This window comes from Gavia stellata, chromosome 36, assembly GCF_030936135.1.
Source record: "Gavia stellata isolate bGavSte3 chromosome 36, bGavSte3.hap2, whole genome shotgun sequence".
Taxonomy (NCBI): domain Eukaryota; kingdom Metazoa; phylum Chordata; class Aves; order Gaviiformes; family Gaviidae; genus Gavia; species Gavia stellata.
The window spans coordinates 1,926,852-1,940,912 of NC_082629.1; the positions used below are offsets into that span (position 1 = coordinate 1,926,852).

At 56.8% G+C, this 14,061-nt stretch overlaps 2 protein-coding genes and 2 non-coding genes across 4 annotated transcripts; all 4 read right to left on the bottom strand.

Moving 5' to 3' along the window:
• Window positions 1–852: 852 nt before the first annotated feature.
• On the bottom strand, window positions 853–4,297 carry ATP5F1B (ATP synthase F1 subunit beta). Its single transcript, XM_059832815.1, has 10 exons — window positions 4,156–4,297; window positions 3,566–3,748; window positions 3,058–3,232; window positions 2,714–2,835; window positions 2,256–2,440; window positions 1,997–2,155; window positions 1,740–1,862; window positions 1,447–1,659; window positions 1,155–1,356; window positions 853–1,040 (listed from the first exon to the last, which is right to left on the bottom strand). The coding sequence occupies exons 1-10, from the start codon at window positions 4,295–4,297 to the stop codon at window positions 943–945; spliced, it is 1,602 nt and encodes a 533-aa protein (XP_059688798.1). The 3' UTR covers window positions 853–942.
• Window positions 2,513–2,586, bottom strand: LOC132320492 (small nucleolar RNA SNORD59). Its single transcript, XR_009484561.1, has one exon. It is a non-coding gene; the product is annotated as a small nucleolar RNA SNORD59 (small nucleolar RNA).
• On the bottom strand, window positions 3,450–3,524 carry LOC132320493 (small nucleolar RNA SNORD59). The gene has a single exon (XR_009484562.1). It is a non-coding gene; the product is annotated as a small nucleolar RNA SNORD59 (small nucleolar RNA).
• Window positions 4,298–4,794: 497 nt separating the features above from the next.
• PTGES3 (prostaglandin E synthase 3) lies at window positions 4,795–13,588 on the bottom strand. The gene is made up of 8 exons (XM_059832803.1): window positions 13,536–13,588; window positions 8,089–8,202; window positions 7,851–7,920; window positions 7,499–7,597; window positions 7,190–7,279; window positions 6,627–6,689; window positions 6,159–6,183; window positions 4,795–5,613 (listed from the first exon to the last, which is right to left on the bottom strand). Coding segments are annotated over exons 1-8 (483 nt in total). The 5' UTR covers window positions 13,538–13,588; the 3' UTR covers window positions 4,795–5,593.
• Window positions 13,589–14,061: the final 473 nt, after the last annotated feature.

Genomic DNA, 14,061 nt, shown 5'->3' on the forward strand with positions numbered 1-14,061 from the left:
GCGGTGCCAGCCCCGGTGCCCGCCCGGCCCGGTGCGGTGCGGCGCCGGTGGCGGAGCCGGAGCCGGGCGGCGGCGGCGCAGGTGCTCCCGGCCCCGCGTGATGTCAGCGGCCGCCACCGCCCCCTCCGCCGCGCGGGACGCGCCGCCATTTAAAGGGACCGCGGCCCTTCGCGGCGGGGGGGGGGGGGGGGGGGAGGCGCCGGGGGCACCCCTGCACCGGGGCCGCGCCACGGCCCCCGCGGCTGCAGCCCTTGCGGGGACCCCCGCTATCTCCGCCCTCCCCCCGGTGGAAGGGCCCGGCCCGGCCCCACGGGTGTGTGCGGGGGTCTCGGTGCCCCCGGGGCGGGGCACGGCCGGGGCCGGTGCTGGAGCCCCGCGCGGGGAGGGCCGGGCTTGCGCGGCCCCCCGGGACCCGGCGGACAAAGCCGCAGCCGGCGGGGCCGGGGCGGCTCTTTGTGCCGCAAGATGGTGGAGCCGTAACCGGGGGGAGATGGACGGCGCACGGACTCGGGGCCGGGGCCGGACAACGGGAGCCGCCCCTGCCACCACCCCCCAGCAGCCTCCGGCACCGGCCCCTGCCCCACGGCCCCACGCGAGGGGGGGAACCTCTCCCAGCTCCTGGGGACCCCCCAGGGCCGAGGGTCCCTGCGCTGCTGGCGGCGCCCGAGCCCAGGCTCCAGCACAGCCCACTGCCCTGCCCGTCCTGCTGCCCCCCCCCCAGCGGCAGGGAGCCCTGCAGGGGGGCCAGGGGAGCCCCCCAGGGCCAGCCCGGCCTCGCTGTGCCACGGGCGGGGGGCTCCCAGGGCCACTGTCCCCTCAGGACCGGGAGCTGCAGCACGCAGGGCCCCGGGCTGTTTTCACCGATGTTTTATTGGAAACGTTAAATACTGGGGGTCTGGCCCCAGGCGGAGCCGGGGGGGACGGGGGGAGCAGTGACCCTCCTCACGCGTGCTCTTCGGCCAGCTTCTCTGCCTTGGCCACCGCCTCCTCGATGGGCCCCACCATGTAGAAGGCCTGCTCCGGGAGGTGGTCGTATTCACCTGGGGGGAGATGCCACGTCAGCGAGGCGAGCAGGGTGCCGAGCCCAGCCAGGGCCCCCCTGGGCCCCCAGCTCCCCCCTGCCCAGCCCGGAGCCCCCCCCGGGGCCATCTCACCTGCCAGGATCTGCTTGAAGCCCTTGATGGTCTCCTTCAGCGGCACCAGCTTGCCCATGTGTCCGGTGAAGACCTCGGCCACCTGGAAAGGCTGTGACAAGAAGCGCTGGATCTTGCGAGCCCGGGCCACCGTCAGCTTGTCCTCTTCAGAGAGCTCGTCCATGCCCAGGATGGCGATGATGTCCTGCAGGGACTTGTAGTCCTGGGGGCAGAGGGGGGGTGAGCGGCCAGTGCTGACCTTCGCACCCCCCGCCTCCAGCACCCCGTGGGGGGGTGGCCCCGGCCCCCTCACCTGTAGGATCTTCTGCACCCCACGGGCCACGTCGTAGTGCTCGGGGCCCACGATGTTGGGGTCCATGATGCGGGAGGTGGAGTCCAGCGGGTCCACGGCCGGGTAGATGCCGAGCTCGGCAATGGCGCGGGACAGCACCGTGGTGGCATCCAAGTGGGCGAAGGTGGTGGCGGGAGCAGGGTCGGTCAAGTCATCGGCCGGCACGTAGATGGCCTGGGGAGGCGGGAGGGGACGGTGGGCCCAAGGCAGGCGCTGCGGCTTCCCCGGTGCGGCAGGGCCGGGCCTGCCCTCACCTGCACTGAAGTGATGGAGCCCTTGCGGGTGGTGGTGATCCTCTCCTGCATGGTGCCCATGTCAGTGGCCAGCGTGGGCTGGTAGCCCACGGCGGAGGGGATTCTCCCCAGTAGGGCTGACACCTAGGAGGGAACAGAGCCCGTGAGAGGTCCACACAAGATGGGGGGACCGGGCGTCCCCTGCAGAGCACAGCCCAGCCACCACCACGCTCAGTGCCAGGAGCCAGCACACCGATGGCCCTGCGCCCAGCACAGACCTCTGAGCCAGCCTGGGTGAAGCGGAAGATGTTGTCGATGAAGAGCAGCACGTCCTGTCCCTCCTGGTCCCTGAAGTATTCTGCCACCGTCAGCCCTGTCAGAGCCACTCTGGCGCGAGCGCCCGGGGGCTCGTTCATCTGCCCATAGACCAGGGCGACCTGCGGACAGGACCCAGATGTCGGCACGGCACCGCTCTGCCGCCAACGCACCCAGCGCTGCCGGGACCCCACCCGGCCCCCTCAGGAGACCCACACACACCTTGGAAGTGGCATCTTTCAGGTTGATGACCCCAGACTCAATCATCTCATGGTACAAGTCGTTACCCTCGCGGGTTCGCTCCCCCACGCCAGCGAACACCGAATAACCGCCATGGGCTTTCGCCACGTTGTTGATCAGCTCCATGATCAGCACTGTCTTGCCAACGCCAGCACCTCCAAACAAACCTGGGAGAGAACAGAAATCCTGCTCAACCCCAAGGTGATCCAGCTGCCCCCAGTGTCTCCCTTCACTCCTTTCCTCCTCAGATCAGTAAGCGTTGCTTCAGCAAGCTCAGAAGAACGAAAGTCAAATGGTTACTCATCAGCGAAGGAAACTACTGCAGAGGGATCAGTCCTGAGCCTTGGTGGGGTACAGTGTGAGCCCGCAGAAACTGCTCAGTGGGGCTGGCAGGGTGCCCCCCTCCCCAGACACCCCCCGTTCCTCTGAGGGCAACGTACCGATCTTGCCGCCTTTGGCATAGGGAGCCAGCAGGTCCACCACCTTGATCCCTGTCACCAGGATCTCCTGTTCAACGCTCATCTCCACGAACTCGGGGGCTTCGGCGTGGATAGCAGCAAACCTGCAGCAAGAGATGGAGAGGAGCTGAGCAGCCGAACCAAGCCCCTTGGCCCGGGTGCTGGCAGGAGACCGTGCGAGCGCAGTCCCTGCTCACGACCCAGAACACCAGTGCAGCAGGGATGTATCGCATCCCTGTTCACACATGTGTCTGCTACTCCAGAACCTGCGCCCCCACCTCCAAACCCCGCACAACGCTTGTCTCCCGGCTCGAGGCACCACTCACTGTTTCGTCGTGATGGGGCCCCTCTCGTCGATGGGTTCCCCAATGACATTCATGATCCTGCCCAGGGTCTCGGGGCCGACAGGGATGCGGATGGGTGCACCGGAGTCCAGCACCTTCTGTCCTCTCACCAGGCCTTCTGTCCCGTCCATGGCGATTGTGCGCACAGTGTTCTCCCCTGCCGAGGCCGAAGGACAGTGTCACAGCAGCGCCCTCGAGCTGACCCTGGGGACAGCTGCCCATGGCTTCCCCAGGCCCTGCCAAGGCAACAGTCTGCTGGGAGGAGGACCAAGAGGCACAAGACCCAGGAACAAAATATCACAGAGGAAAACCAAGCCCAGACCACACTCAAACTGCAGCCCTGCAGGCCAGAGCCTTCCGGCAGCCATTTTCCTCCTCCTCAGATTGAAATCCGTGGCTTCAGCAAGCTCAGGAGAACGAAAGTCATCAAGACACATCATCACAGGAGGACACCCCCCCCCCCCGCAGTCCTTCTGTGGCAGATGCTCACCCAAGTGCTGAGCCACCTCCAGCACCAGCCGGGTCTCCCTGCCCTGCACCTCAAGGGCGTTGAGGATGGGGGGCAGCCCCTCGTCGAACTGCACATCCACCACGGCCCCGATGACGGCCACGATGCGTCCGGTGGTCGAGCCGGCCTTGGCGGCGGGGGCCGGCTGGGCTGCATAGTCTCGTCCTGGGGGGAAGGAGAGGGACGAATCAAGGTCGGCTGGGGAAAGGACAGCTCCAGGTTCCCACGTGCCTCGGGGGTGCGGAGCCAGGGTTCCCCTGCACCCTCCTCGGTGCACCCAGGGGCCCCAGCACCCTCCTAGGTGCACCTAGGGCCCCCTGCACCCCCCTCGATGCACCCAGGGTCCCCTGCAGTCCTCGATACGCCCAGGGCCCCCTGCAGCCCTCGAACCGCCCAGGGCCCATGCACCTCCTCTTCGGCGCAACCCGGGATCCCCGGCTCCTCCGCGATGCCCCTAAGAACCGCTGCTCCCCGCCCGCCCCAGTGGCACAGCCCGTCCCACCCCGATAACGGCCCCCGCGCCCCCCACCCACACAGGCCCCAAGGTGACCCCGCGGCCGCCCCGCACTCACGCGCCCCGGCGGCGGCGGCTGGGCCGGCCCCGCGGCTGAGGAGCAGCGGCAGGAGGTCGCGGCCCGGCCCGGCCCGGCGGCGCAGCAGCGGCCGGGCGGCGGCGGCGGCGGCGGCCGAGCAACGACCCGCAAGCCCCAACATGGCGGCGCCGACTGAGCCCCGCGCCCCGCCCGCTCCACACGGCCCCCACGGGGCGGGCCCGCAGTGCGCGTCACCAGCCGTCGCGCGCGCCCATTGGGCGCCGCGCTGAGCCGCACCGTCCGCACTCGCTCTCCCATTGGCCGGACCTGCCTCGGCGCTCGCTTTCCGCCTCCTCGCGATTGGGCCGCAGCTCTATCCGTTAAGGAACGCCACGAACGGATAGGGCAGGTTTGGCTGGAAGGGGCGGGCCCCGGCCGAAGGGCGCCGGAAGCAGCGGCGCACGTGCCCCGCGCTTGTCCTTGAGGCGGGCGCCGTGACCGCGGGCCCAGGCCGCGCCCTCCCCCCTCGGTGCCCGAGCGCGGCCCCGGGCCCACAGCACCGCTCCCAGGGGCCGCCCCCCACCCCCCGCGGCCACAGCTGCCGCCCCCGCGCTAGGAGCCCCCCCAGCCGCGCGGAGGAAGGCACGGGGCCCAGGCGGAAGGAGAGCCAGGGAGTCTTCAACAGTTTATTAGAAAGAATGTAGACATTAAAAAAATCCCCGCTGCTCTGAACATAAATTGAGGTTTTTCAGCCCGGTTCGAAGCCGCCCCACGGTCTGTCACTCGCTTCCATACCCACAGTGCAAATACGATTTGGTCTAAACGTACAGATCAACAAGCAACAATGTACAGCCACGCGCACCCCGGGGGAGATGTCAAGCTTTAGGGGCGAAGGGGACAGGCTCCTGCCACCCGCGACTCGCGATTAAACACCAAAGGAGGAGAAATTTGTTTCCTTTTCAATACAAACTTTAGTGGAACAGACCTGAAGACACCACAGAGGTATTTGCGCATCGCCTGCTGAATTTCGTGAGCCAATGACAACATTCTTGTTTCAGCCAGTTTTGTTCCCTGATACAAATGTACAATTTCAGGCCGCAGAGAGGGGAAAAAAAAAAATGCTCATTTACCACTTGGTGTAAATTCAGGATTCTCCCATTGTAATTACATCTGCTACGAGGCAAGGAGGCTCTGTAAACTTTATTGCAACTGTTCTGTATCGATTGCCTACACCTCAATTGGGTTTTTTTGGAAGTCTGGAAAACGGTTCATGCATAACGTTATTGCCTCTCGTGGCTTAAGACCGCCCCGTACAATGGTACACACCTACCATCAGTGAAGCCATTTAAAAATGGACTGAAAATGGGTTAAAGGATGCAGGATCTCCCTTTAGGGCTATCAACTCAGGAATTCTTATCTCAATTATGAAATGTTGTGATGAAGTTCTTTCCCCAAACCCTGAAGACAACAGTTTTCCTTACTCCAGATCTGGCATTTCTAGAGAGAAAAAGAACAGCATTAGTGGGTGGGTTTTGTCATTTGTTTAAAGAAAAAAAAAGCTACCAGGAGCCCCATTATCTCACAAGGGACACAAGCAAGATCTGGCCCTCAACCAAGAAGGGCACAGGGCAGTTTAAGGTCTCTGAGCACACCCCTGAAGCACAGAGCTGGTTCTTCACAAGGAAGATCCACGCACAGCCACTGCTGCAAACACAGACATTACTCGAGTAGGGCCAGCACCACACACACTGACAGCCTGTGCACGTGCCTGCTGCTCTTAGAAGCCAAAGCCTCCCCAGGACTACAGCTGGCTGGGAAGGTCAAACTGGTATTTCATGCTTGTGTGGAAAGGCTTTCACTAGATTATATCATCTCGCACTGCTCAGGCAAGGCACTGGTATTAGCTCGCAGCCAGGACTTAGCAAGACTGACAGGACAGAACATCTGCTGGCTCTACTCAAGGCTCTTGCTCAACCAGAAGCACTCAGCAAGCACTCACACTGCCGCACAGCGTGCAGAAACAAATGAGAATGTCAACTTACTTTCATCATCACTGTCTGGTGAGTCCTGGAAAGAAGAAGAAACATTAACTGGAACAGACTGCTCTTGAAGGCACTCTTCCCCCTACCACCACTAACCCAGCAAACCACCTGCAGTTCCCAAAAATCTAGTGGCAAGTGTGCTTTCTGTCAGAGCCCGTTATGTTGAGGAACTCCAGGTTCCACAGGACATGCTCAGTTTGGCCTCACTGGCCAGAGCCTACAGACCTGCAATAACCAGCGGTCACTGCAGAGGCAGCTGACACCATGCTGTCTGGGCACTGCTAGCATTGACACCGCCACCCTCAGCACCGCTGCTGCAGGGGAGGAAGGTAACTTTCATCAGATGGTATCATTTGTCCAGACAAGGTTTGGTGCAGAGGGAATGCAAGTCTGACATCAGCAAGCAGCAATGAATGTGCAGGGCGCTGTGCCAACCCTGCACGTATTTACTGCAAACAAAGTACTTACATCATCTGCTCCATCTACTTCTGGCAAGTCTACGTCATCGTCTCCACCCATGTTGTTCATCATCTGTTCCAGAGAGATAATAGCCATGTTACAGGGTGAAGCCAACTGCGCTCTCTACGTGAACTAGGGGAGCACTGTAAAAATCTAAAAAAAAAGCTTAAAACTGTTATAACCAACAGCCACCAGTTGTTTTGACAAATCAGCTGCACCTATGCAGAAACTACAAGGTGAGTACGCAAAAAAAATTTGAGTTAATTACCTCACAAACCAACCAGTGCGCTGAGTTACTGCCGGCATCTACAACGGGACATATGCTCATTTCATATTGATAGCAAGCACAAACCAGTCATTTCACTGCCGTGCCAACAGCCCGCAGCACGGGTTAAAGCTGGCAGCGGCCATGCCTCAGCAAACCAGCGGAGCCTGCACCAAGACCACCGGCCAAGAAAGCACCAGGAAGAGGAATGCCAAGGAAGACGACTCTTCCTACAGCTGTCAGTGCCTGCTTGCCTACACATGGCCCAGAAGGAAACCCAAACCTTCAGGTACTCATCTTCCCATACCTCAGAAAAGCGATCAAAATTGGACATGTCTTCATCTGAATCATCTTCCCAGTCTTTCCAGTTGTTGAAGTCCACACTGAGCCAGTTGAGCTGCACATCAACACAAGAAGTTATTTAAGGACAAGTGAGTAACAAGCTGCTACTGTTCAGAAAAGGAAGGTTAATAAGAACCGTCGTTCTGATCAGAAGCACGCTAAGTGACCCATTAACTGCTACATAATTTAAACATGACCCAAATATTAAACAAAATTAAAATCCAGGGGAGGCAACAGGTACTACTACCCTGGCCATCAAGGAGCCCAAACCCACCTTTGCCCTCTCTTTTGTTAACCTTGGCCATGCCTGACCAGATTCTCCTTTTCGTAAACAACACAAGATAGATCTGTCTGTTCTTTTATGCTTTGATTCCTGAAAAAGAAAAGAGCAAGTATCTGTTAGTATAATCATCAGGAACTGCTTATATTAGACTCATTTATCTTAAGCTATCAACTTAATTCTTTGTCCCAAAAAATCCAGAGATGCTTTCGTGGATCTGAGTTTAAGCACGCTCTTACAGTCTAAGGAAGAATTTGCCCACAATACTGGAAGCAGCTTAAAGAACGGATAGTATTTTTCAGGATGCAGCACTAAGAACACAGAGGAGAGTCAAGAGGATACTTACATTTGGATCAATATTATTAAAAAGGTCAATTTCATTTAAATGTTTAAAGTTATCACTTCCTCCAAGACAACTGTTAAGAGAAAAAAATGCTTGTGTTTAGCACAAAACATCTTATAGAGCAAATACACTTCATTAACAGAACTTGCTACTTTAAGAAAAATGTCATCTAATCAGGATCAGCATAGCCTTTAGGTTTTCCCCCATGCTTTCCAGCTCTGTCAAGGCCCAAGGTACTCACCTGAATGTAAGTTTGGATTTTTCAAAATTTACATTAACATCTTTACTGTCTTCAACGCAAAATTCAATAAAGACATAGTCCCTTCGGTCGTACCACTTCGCAGAAGCAGGCTGCCTGTGAACAGACCATTTAAGAGAAGTTCAGATCAAGTTTCGTATCTTAATTTTTTTGATATTGATAACTCATCCTTCCATGCTGCCAGTAAACTTAACACTGCCTTTCCTTATGCTTCTCCTGATACATAACTTGAGGAATTTGATTATTTTATTGCATTTAGAGAAGTTCAACTAAGACACTTCTTCCTGTTCTTAAAAGCTGCATTACTAGATTATTAATAATCTTTAAAAGGCGCTTAAGGGCAAAAAAAAGATGCGAAGAATAAAAAAAGAGATACAGCACATTTGGTGCATAACGCCCCAAAAACGCTCATGCTGATGCGCCGTGAAAAAGCTATCAAAACCTATGAGACTGAAATAAATGTTAGAGCAAATAAAAATTATGACAAACTTTTCAAGACGAGCTACTATGGATGATGGCAAAATTTCAGTCACCTCTAACAGCTACATAGGCAAACTTAATTATGCCTTTTGTCACCCAAAGAGTTAAAACCCCAAAGCACAACCACTGAAAAGCCCAATTTTTTGGACATAGATACTATTAAAAAATAGACTGTTCAACAAATTTGCTGTGAGATCCAGCTGAAGTCAGTACAGTAAGAGAGCTGAAGAATCACTGTTCTGACTTCTTGCTACAACCTTCTCCGTACACAGGCTTTAGCTCCCATACTCTTTGGTATCCTTCTGGTTTTCCACAAACACCACAACAAGCAACAGCCTGTCCAGGGCACCAGAAAACGCTGCGGGACTATTGTGCATTTGCAATTCTGCAGTGAGAACTCACCTGCAACGCTCAAGTGCAGCCATACTCTATGGGCTGGCAAAAGCGACCCCAGCTCGGCACACCTCGGCCGTGGACTCCCCACTGCTTTCGGTTATTCTCCTGGCAACTCACACCAAGCCCACAACTGCAAGTCTGCATTCCAGGAGAAAGCAAACAGCCACCCAGTGCGAGCTGCTGTTGCTAAGGCAGAGAAGACCACGGCTATCTGCCAGAGGCACACTTCAGCTACCTGCCAGAGGTGCAAGATCAAAGCTGGGATTTCGTAGCTCATGCCCCTGCAGAGAAGAGCTGAAAGACCTACCTGCAAGTCAGACTGAAGTTAAACGCTCTGAGCTGAATGGTCACTTACCCTGGTATTTACTGCAACTACACTGACTACAGGAAGCTAAAGCACAAGAGGGCACAAAGAAAGCCAATGTTCCTATCTGTACATGACAAGAGTGGCTTCTGCTTCACACTCCGAGGAGCGGAGGTTTGGTCTCTGTATTGCACTCTAAGCATTACAGCACAATAACCTGACAAGAGAGTAATTAACTTTACAGAACATTTATTAAGGTGACCATTGCTAAAATTTCAGAACAGATTTTCACTCACCTGAACATCAATTCTTGACATGGAACAGTGACACATTTAGTAAAATTACTTACCGAGCGCTGCACCACTTCCCAAAAGAAACCCTGGTCCCTCGCCCCACAGCTTGTTCCTATCCTGCTCCCAGCACAACTGTCTGCGTATGTGGGGGCTGAACTGAATCAGGACCCAGCCCGGACCTGGTTGAAACCCAGAGCAGCTAGCTTTGAGCTCCATCAGTGCTACAAGTACTTTACAATTCAGCTGCACAAACACTGCTGCCAGCTCAAGGAAAGGCCGGTACAGCGGCAGAAGTGGCCACGACTGCCTCTTTCAGCATGAACACCCATCATAAGTGCAGAAAACGCCTGATCAGAGGCCAGTAACAGAGCATTTAACTTTTGAGATCATAAAAACCAAGTGGTTTCTGAATGCAACCTTCAGTTTCAAGCAAGATACTGTCCCACTGAGTGAAAACCTAACGCTTTCCCTTTTAGCAGCATTTTTAGGAAATGCTATCTACTTATTCAGGTAAAGTACAACAATAGCAGCGTAGCAATTTTCTTACTATGGTGTTTTAAATTCCTTATTGGACACAAGTTTCCTCTTCTAATAGGGATTAAAGACTGCCAGAGGAAAAAAGAGGATGAGAAACAACCTGCTCTATTCCCTCTGCGTTTGGGCACTGCGCAGCAGCCATTTCTCATGCTACTGGAGGACAAAATCCCACTGCGTGGAACTTGGTACATCACTCAAACGCACTGTTATCAGAACAGAAATCTCAGTGTCCCTGCTCACAATGATGCAGGGGCTCCTGCTGAATAGCATTAACACTTCGCAAACGTTTTCAATGTCAATGGAGATATCTCCGGCTTTCCCAGGGAGCTGCACACATTCCTCAGTCTTGTAGCTTTGGTTTGGCCATGACCTCAGTATCTTTGCCAAGATCAGGCGTTTGAGGCACCAATAGCCTGTTCACACACTTCCAAATATCTTACTGAACTGTCCTAGAGCTGAAGGAAATCTCGCATGTGACCAAGCTACAGAGGAATTAAAGAAACCGAAGAAAATTTACTGAACACAATTAATGTTTCTAACACTAAACATATGCTGCCTCCCCAGATATTTAGTACTCGCCACCCTGAATGTGCCTACTGTAATTAAAGCTATGCTGGAGTTGCCTCTCATGCTTTTTATCTGTTTTTCAAATCTCTTCTCCTCCCCCAGGGAGAACGGAAACCTTCCTTTTGCCATCTGTGAAGTGCTTTAGTCAGGACTTACCATTCAAACCAGTAACGCAGGATACGTTAGAACTGCTAACCAAAGTCACAGATGAGACGGAAGTTGCAGCTAATTTGCGTTGCCTGCCCACATGGAGATTCCTAGGAGGCAACTACACACACGGAAGCCAATGGTGAAGCATGCACGTGCTCAGAGCCCTTCAGAGAGATGGCTCCCCTACACCCACAGAAAGTCTTCTATTTTCTTACAGGCAATGAGAAACACTGTCAGGACTTCTAAGCATAGTCACTTGTTACACGGAGAACCTAACGTTTCCTCCTTCTTGCTCAACCAAACTAATCCCAGGGGACCTCAGTCTTATGCCAACAGTGTCAACCTGAGTATGTGCTTTGGTTATGTATCATCCCCACATCCTCATGGGATTTAGATTTCTTTGAAACAGAGAAGTTAAACATGCTATATCCCATGTAGAAACCAACTATAGCAGACTTAGAGCAGGGAACAAGTCACCCGTGTTCCACATTCAGCAAGGATTTCTTCTGTCAAATCTGTGTTTGCTGCCACCCACGTGTTTTGATGACTTCCTAAACAGGCACGGCCACCACGCATCTGCGTCTGACTGTCTCTTCTAGTCATCACATTCAGAAGACAACCGTGACAACAGTATCGTAAAACAGGTTCTAGAAGCTTCACAGCAGCAGTTTCCCACTGATGGGCGACGTGCAGGCCCAGCTTCACCCAAAAGACCTCACTGCTCCATCTAACTGGCGGGGGCTCTGCAGTTGGTTGCCCACAACACCAGGAGCCGCAGCTCTGATGCGGATGCCCCAGTCTCCTGCTTAACCACAGGCGCAGAAGCAGCTTCTTACACGCTGTACTCACAAGCTGAATCTCAAGCCTTATTGTTGGTAGCTCAGTGCGATTCAAGAAGTTTCCAAACCTGTCCTCATGCTTTCTTGTCCACTCCGTAGATTGCACCTACTGGAAGCCCATCTTTGTTTCCTGGGAAGTATCCTGACAATTCCTGCAGTTTGAGGACACTGCAAAAGTCGTCTACTGAAAAAGATTTTTCACCCCCAGACAGCAGTAAGGAATCTGTTTTACATTACTAGTTTTGCTTTCATTTATATGCCCCCTGAAAGGCTTTTTTTAATTAAGAAAAACTAGTTTCAGACTATAGACAGTTTTAAGTGGGATGTAGTAGCACTGTAGTTTCAAGATGATGTATTCTATTAAACAAAAAACTCCCCAACTTTATTACATCCTTCTCACTTTCAGTCACATCAAGATGAAGCAGCTCCACAATTCAGAGTTTCAGAACAGCAGCGCTGAAGTAAATGCCTCACAGAGGACAAGGGGGCAAAAAGCAACTCGTCACATTGGCTGTTTCATCGGGTGGTAACGCTTTCCTCAGTCCCTGTGGCACACCAACCTTCCTAACAAAAACCTCAGAAAAGTGCTACCACCTTCAGTCATTTAAGCCAAACACATGGAAATCCAGACCGTCAGTGGGTAATGCTGCAATCAGCTTCAGGGGCAGCACACCTCTTCCTTAACAGCCAGATTTCACTCTTAAAAGCATCACACTGCACACACTGCGAAGTTCGGCTCCTCTTCGTTTGCATTGCTAGAGAACATTCACGTTGACCGGAGCTCTGTTACGAACAGAATATGCTGGTTTTGGGTCACTGAAGCAGCCTCAATAGAATTACAATGAAGCCAGCTAATTAGGACTCCCCAGCATAACACGAGTGCTCCCGTAGCATCAAGGCACTTTGGAGCGCGGGTTTCCGCTCAGGATACGCAGGAGGCCATGCGAGCCATGCTCGGAGAAGAAATCCAGCCGCTGGGCTCCTCTCCCCTTCCCACAGCGGCTCACCTCCACGGGGCAGCGCGGCCGAGGGCAGGGTCAGCACCCGGCTCTGCCCGATCCCCCCCAGCAGCCCGAGGTCGGCGGCAGCAGGGAAGTTCTCCAGACAGGCTCCTGCGCCTGCACGTGCTTCAAAGAGGCGCCTTTTCACTATTATGCGTTTTTTATGTGGAGAGGTGAAAGCTTAGAAACAGATGAATAAATCACTGCCACGTCCGCTCGTTACGGGCGGTAGAATGCATTACTTACCGGGAATTCTTCGCAATTTTAGCCACTACCGTTCAGTGGATGTCAGCGCCGTGCAAACCACCGAGCCACGCTCAACACCCCCGCTGCGGGCGCCCCCCACACCGGTCGCAAGCTCGGCCCTACCCGCCGAGGGAAGGGCCCCCGGCAGGGCCGCTCCGCCTCAGCCCCATTCATTTCACATACCCGCGACCCACGGCCCGGAGCGGGGGCGGGGATCGAAGCCCGGTTTGCGTTGGACCGGGGCAGAAACGGGAGAACGCGGCGCGACTTCACCCGCCGAGCTGGGGCGCTCCGCGGCCGCCCGGCCCGCCGCGAGCGCTGCCCCCGCCCGAGCCAACGGGCGGGCCGCAAGCGGGCCGGGCCCGGCCGAGAACGCCCGAACGTGCGAAGTTACCCCGGGCCGCGGCCCCGCGGGGACACGCCGGGCCGCCGCGGCGGGGCCGGCCAAGGTCACCACGCGGGCCGGCCCCGCTTCGCGTTCCCTCGGCCCGCCTCCCGCCGCCGAGCGCGGGCTCCCGGCCGGGCCGCGGGACAGCGTCCTCCGGCGGCCGGGGCCCAGCGGGGCCGGGCCGGGCCGCGCCGCGCACCCCCGCCGCTCCCCACTCCCGGGCCTCACATGGCGAATGGCGGCGGCTCCGGCTGGCGCTCCTGGGGGGGCCCGGCTCCGGGTCCGGCTCTGGGCGGCGGCGCGAGCGGGCGGTGGCGCAGGCGCGGGCGGGCAGGGCCGTGGCTCCGGCGGCGGCGCTGCGGCGGGCTCGGGGCTCGGCGCGGCCTCGCTCCCACAATGCCCCGCGCGCTCGGGAGCGGCGGCGCCCAGCGCTGGTGACGCAGCAAAATACCCGCCGCGCCGCCTCCCGCCGCCGCCGCTGCGCATGCGCGCCCTCCCCGTGCGGCCTCTGGCGCGCGGAGCCGCCCGCCCCGCCCGCGCAGGCGCCGCCCGCGCCCCGCCCCCCCGCGCGCGCGCCCGCTCCCTCCTCCCTTCTAGCAGCTTCTCGCCGCGCAGGCGCGCTGCAACCGCCCGCCCCGGGGCGTGGCCGGCGGTTGCCGTGGCGACGGGGCAGCCCAGCGCCGGTGGGGCGGGCCCGGGCTTCGGCCGGGCACGGTCCCCCGCGGGGCGGGCAGCGGGCGGCTCCTCGCCGGCA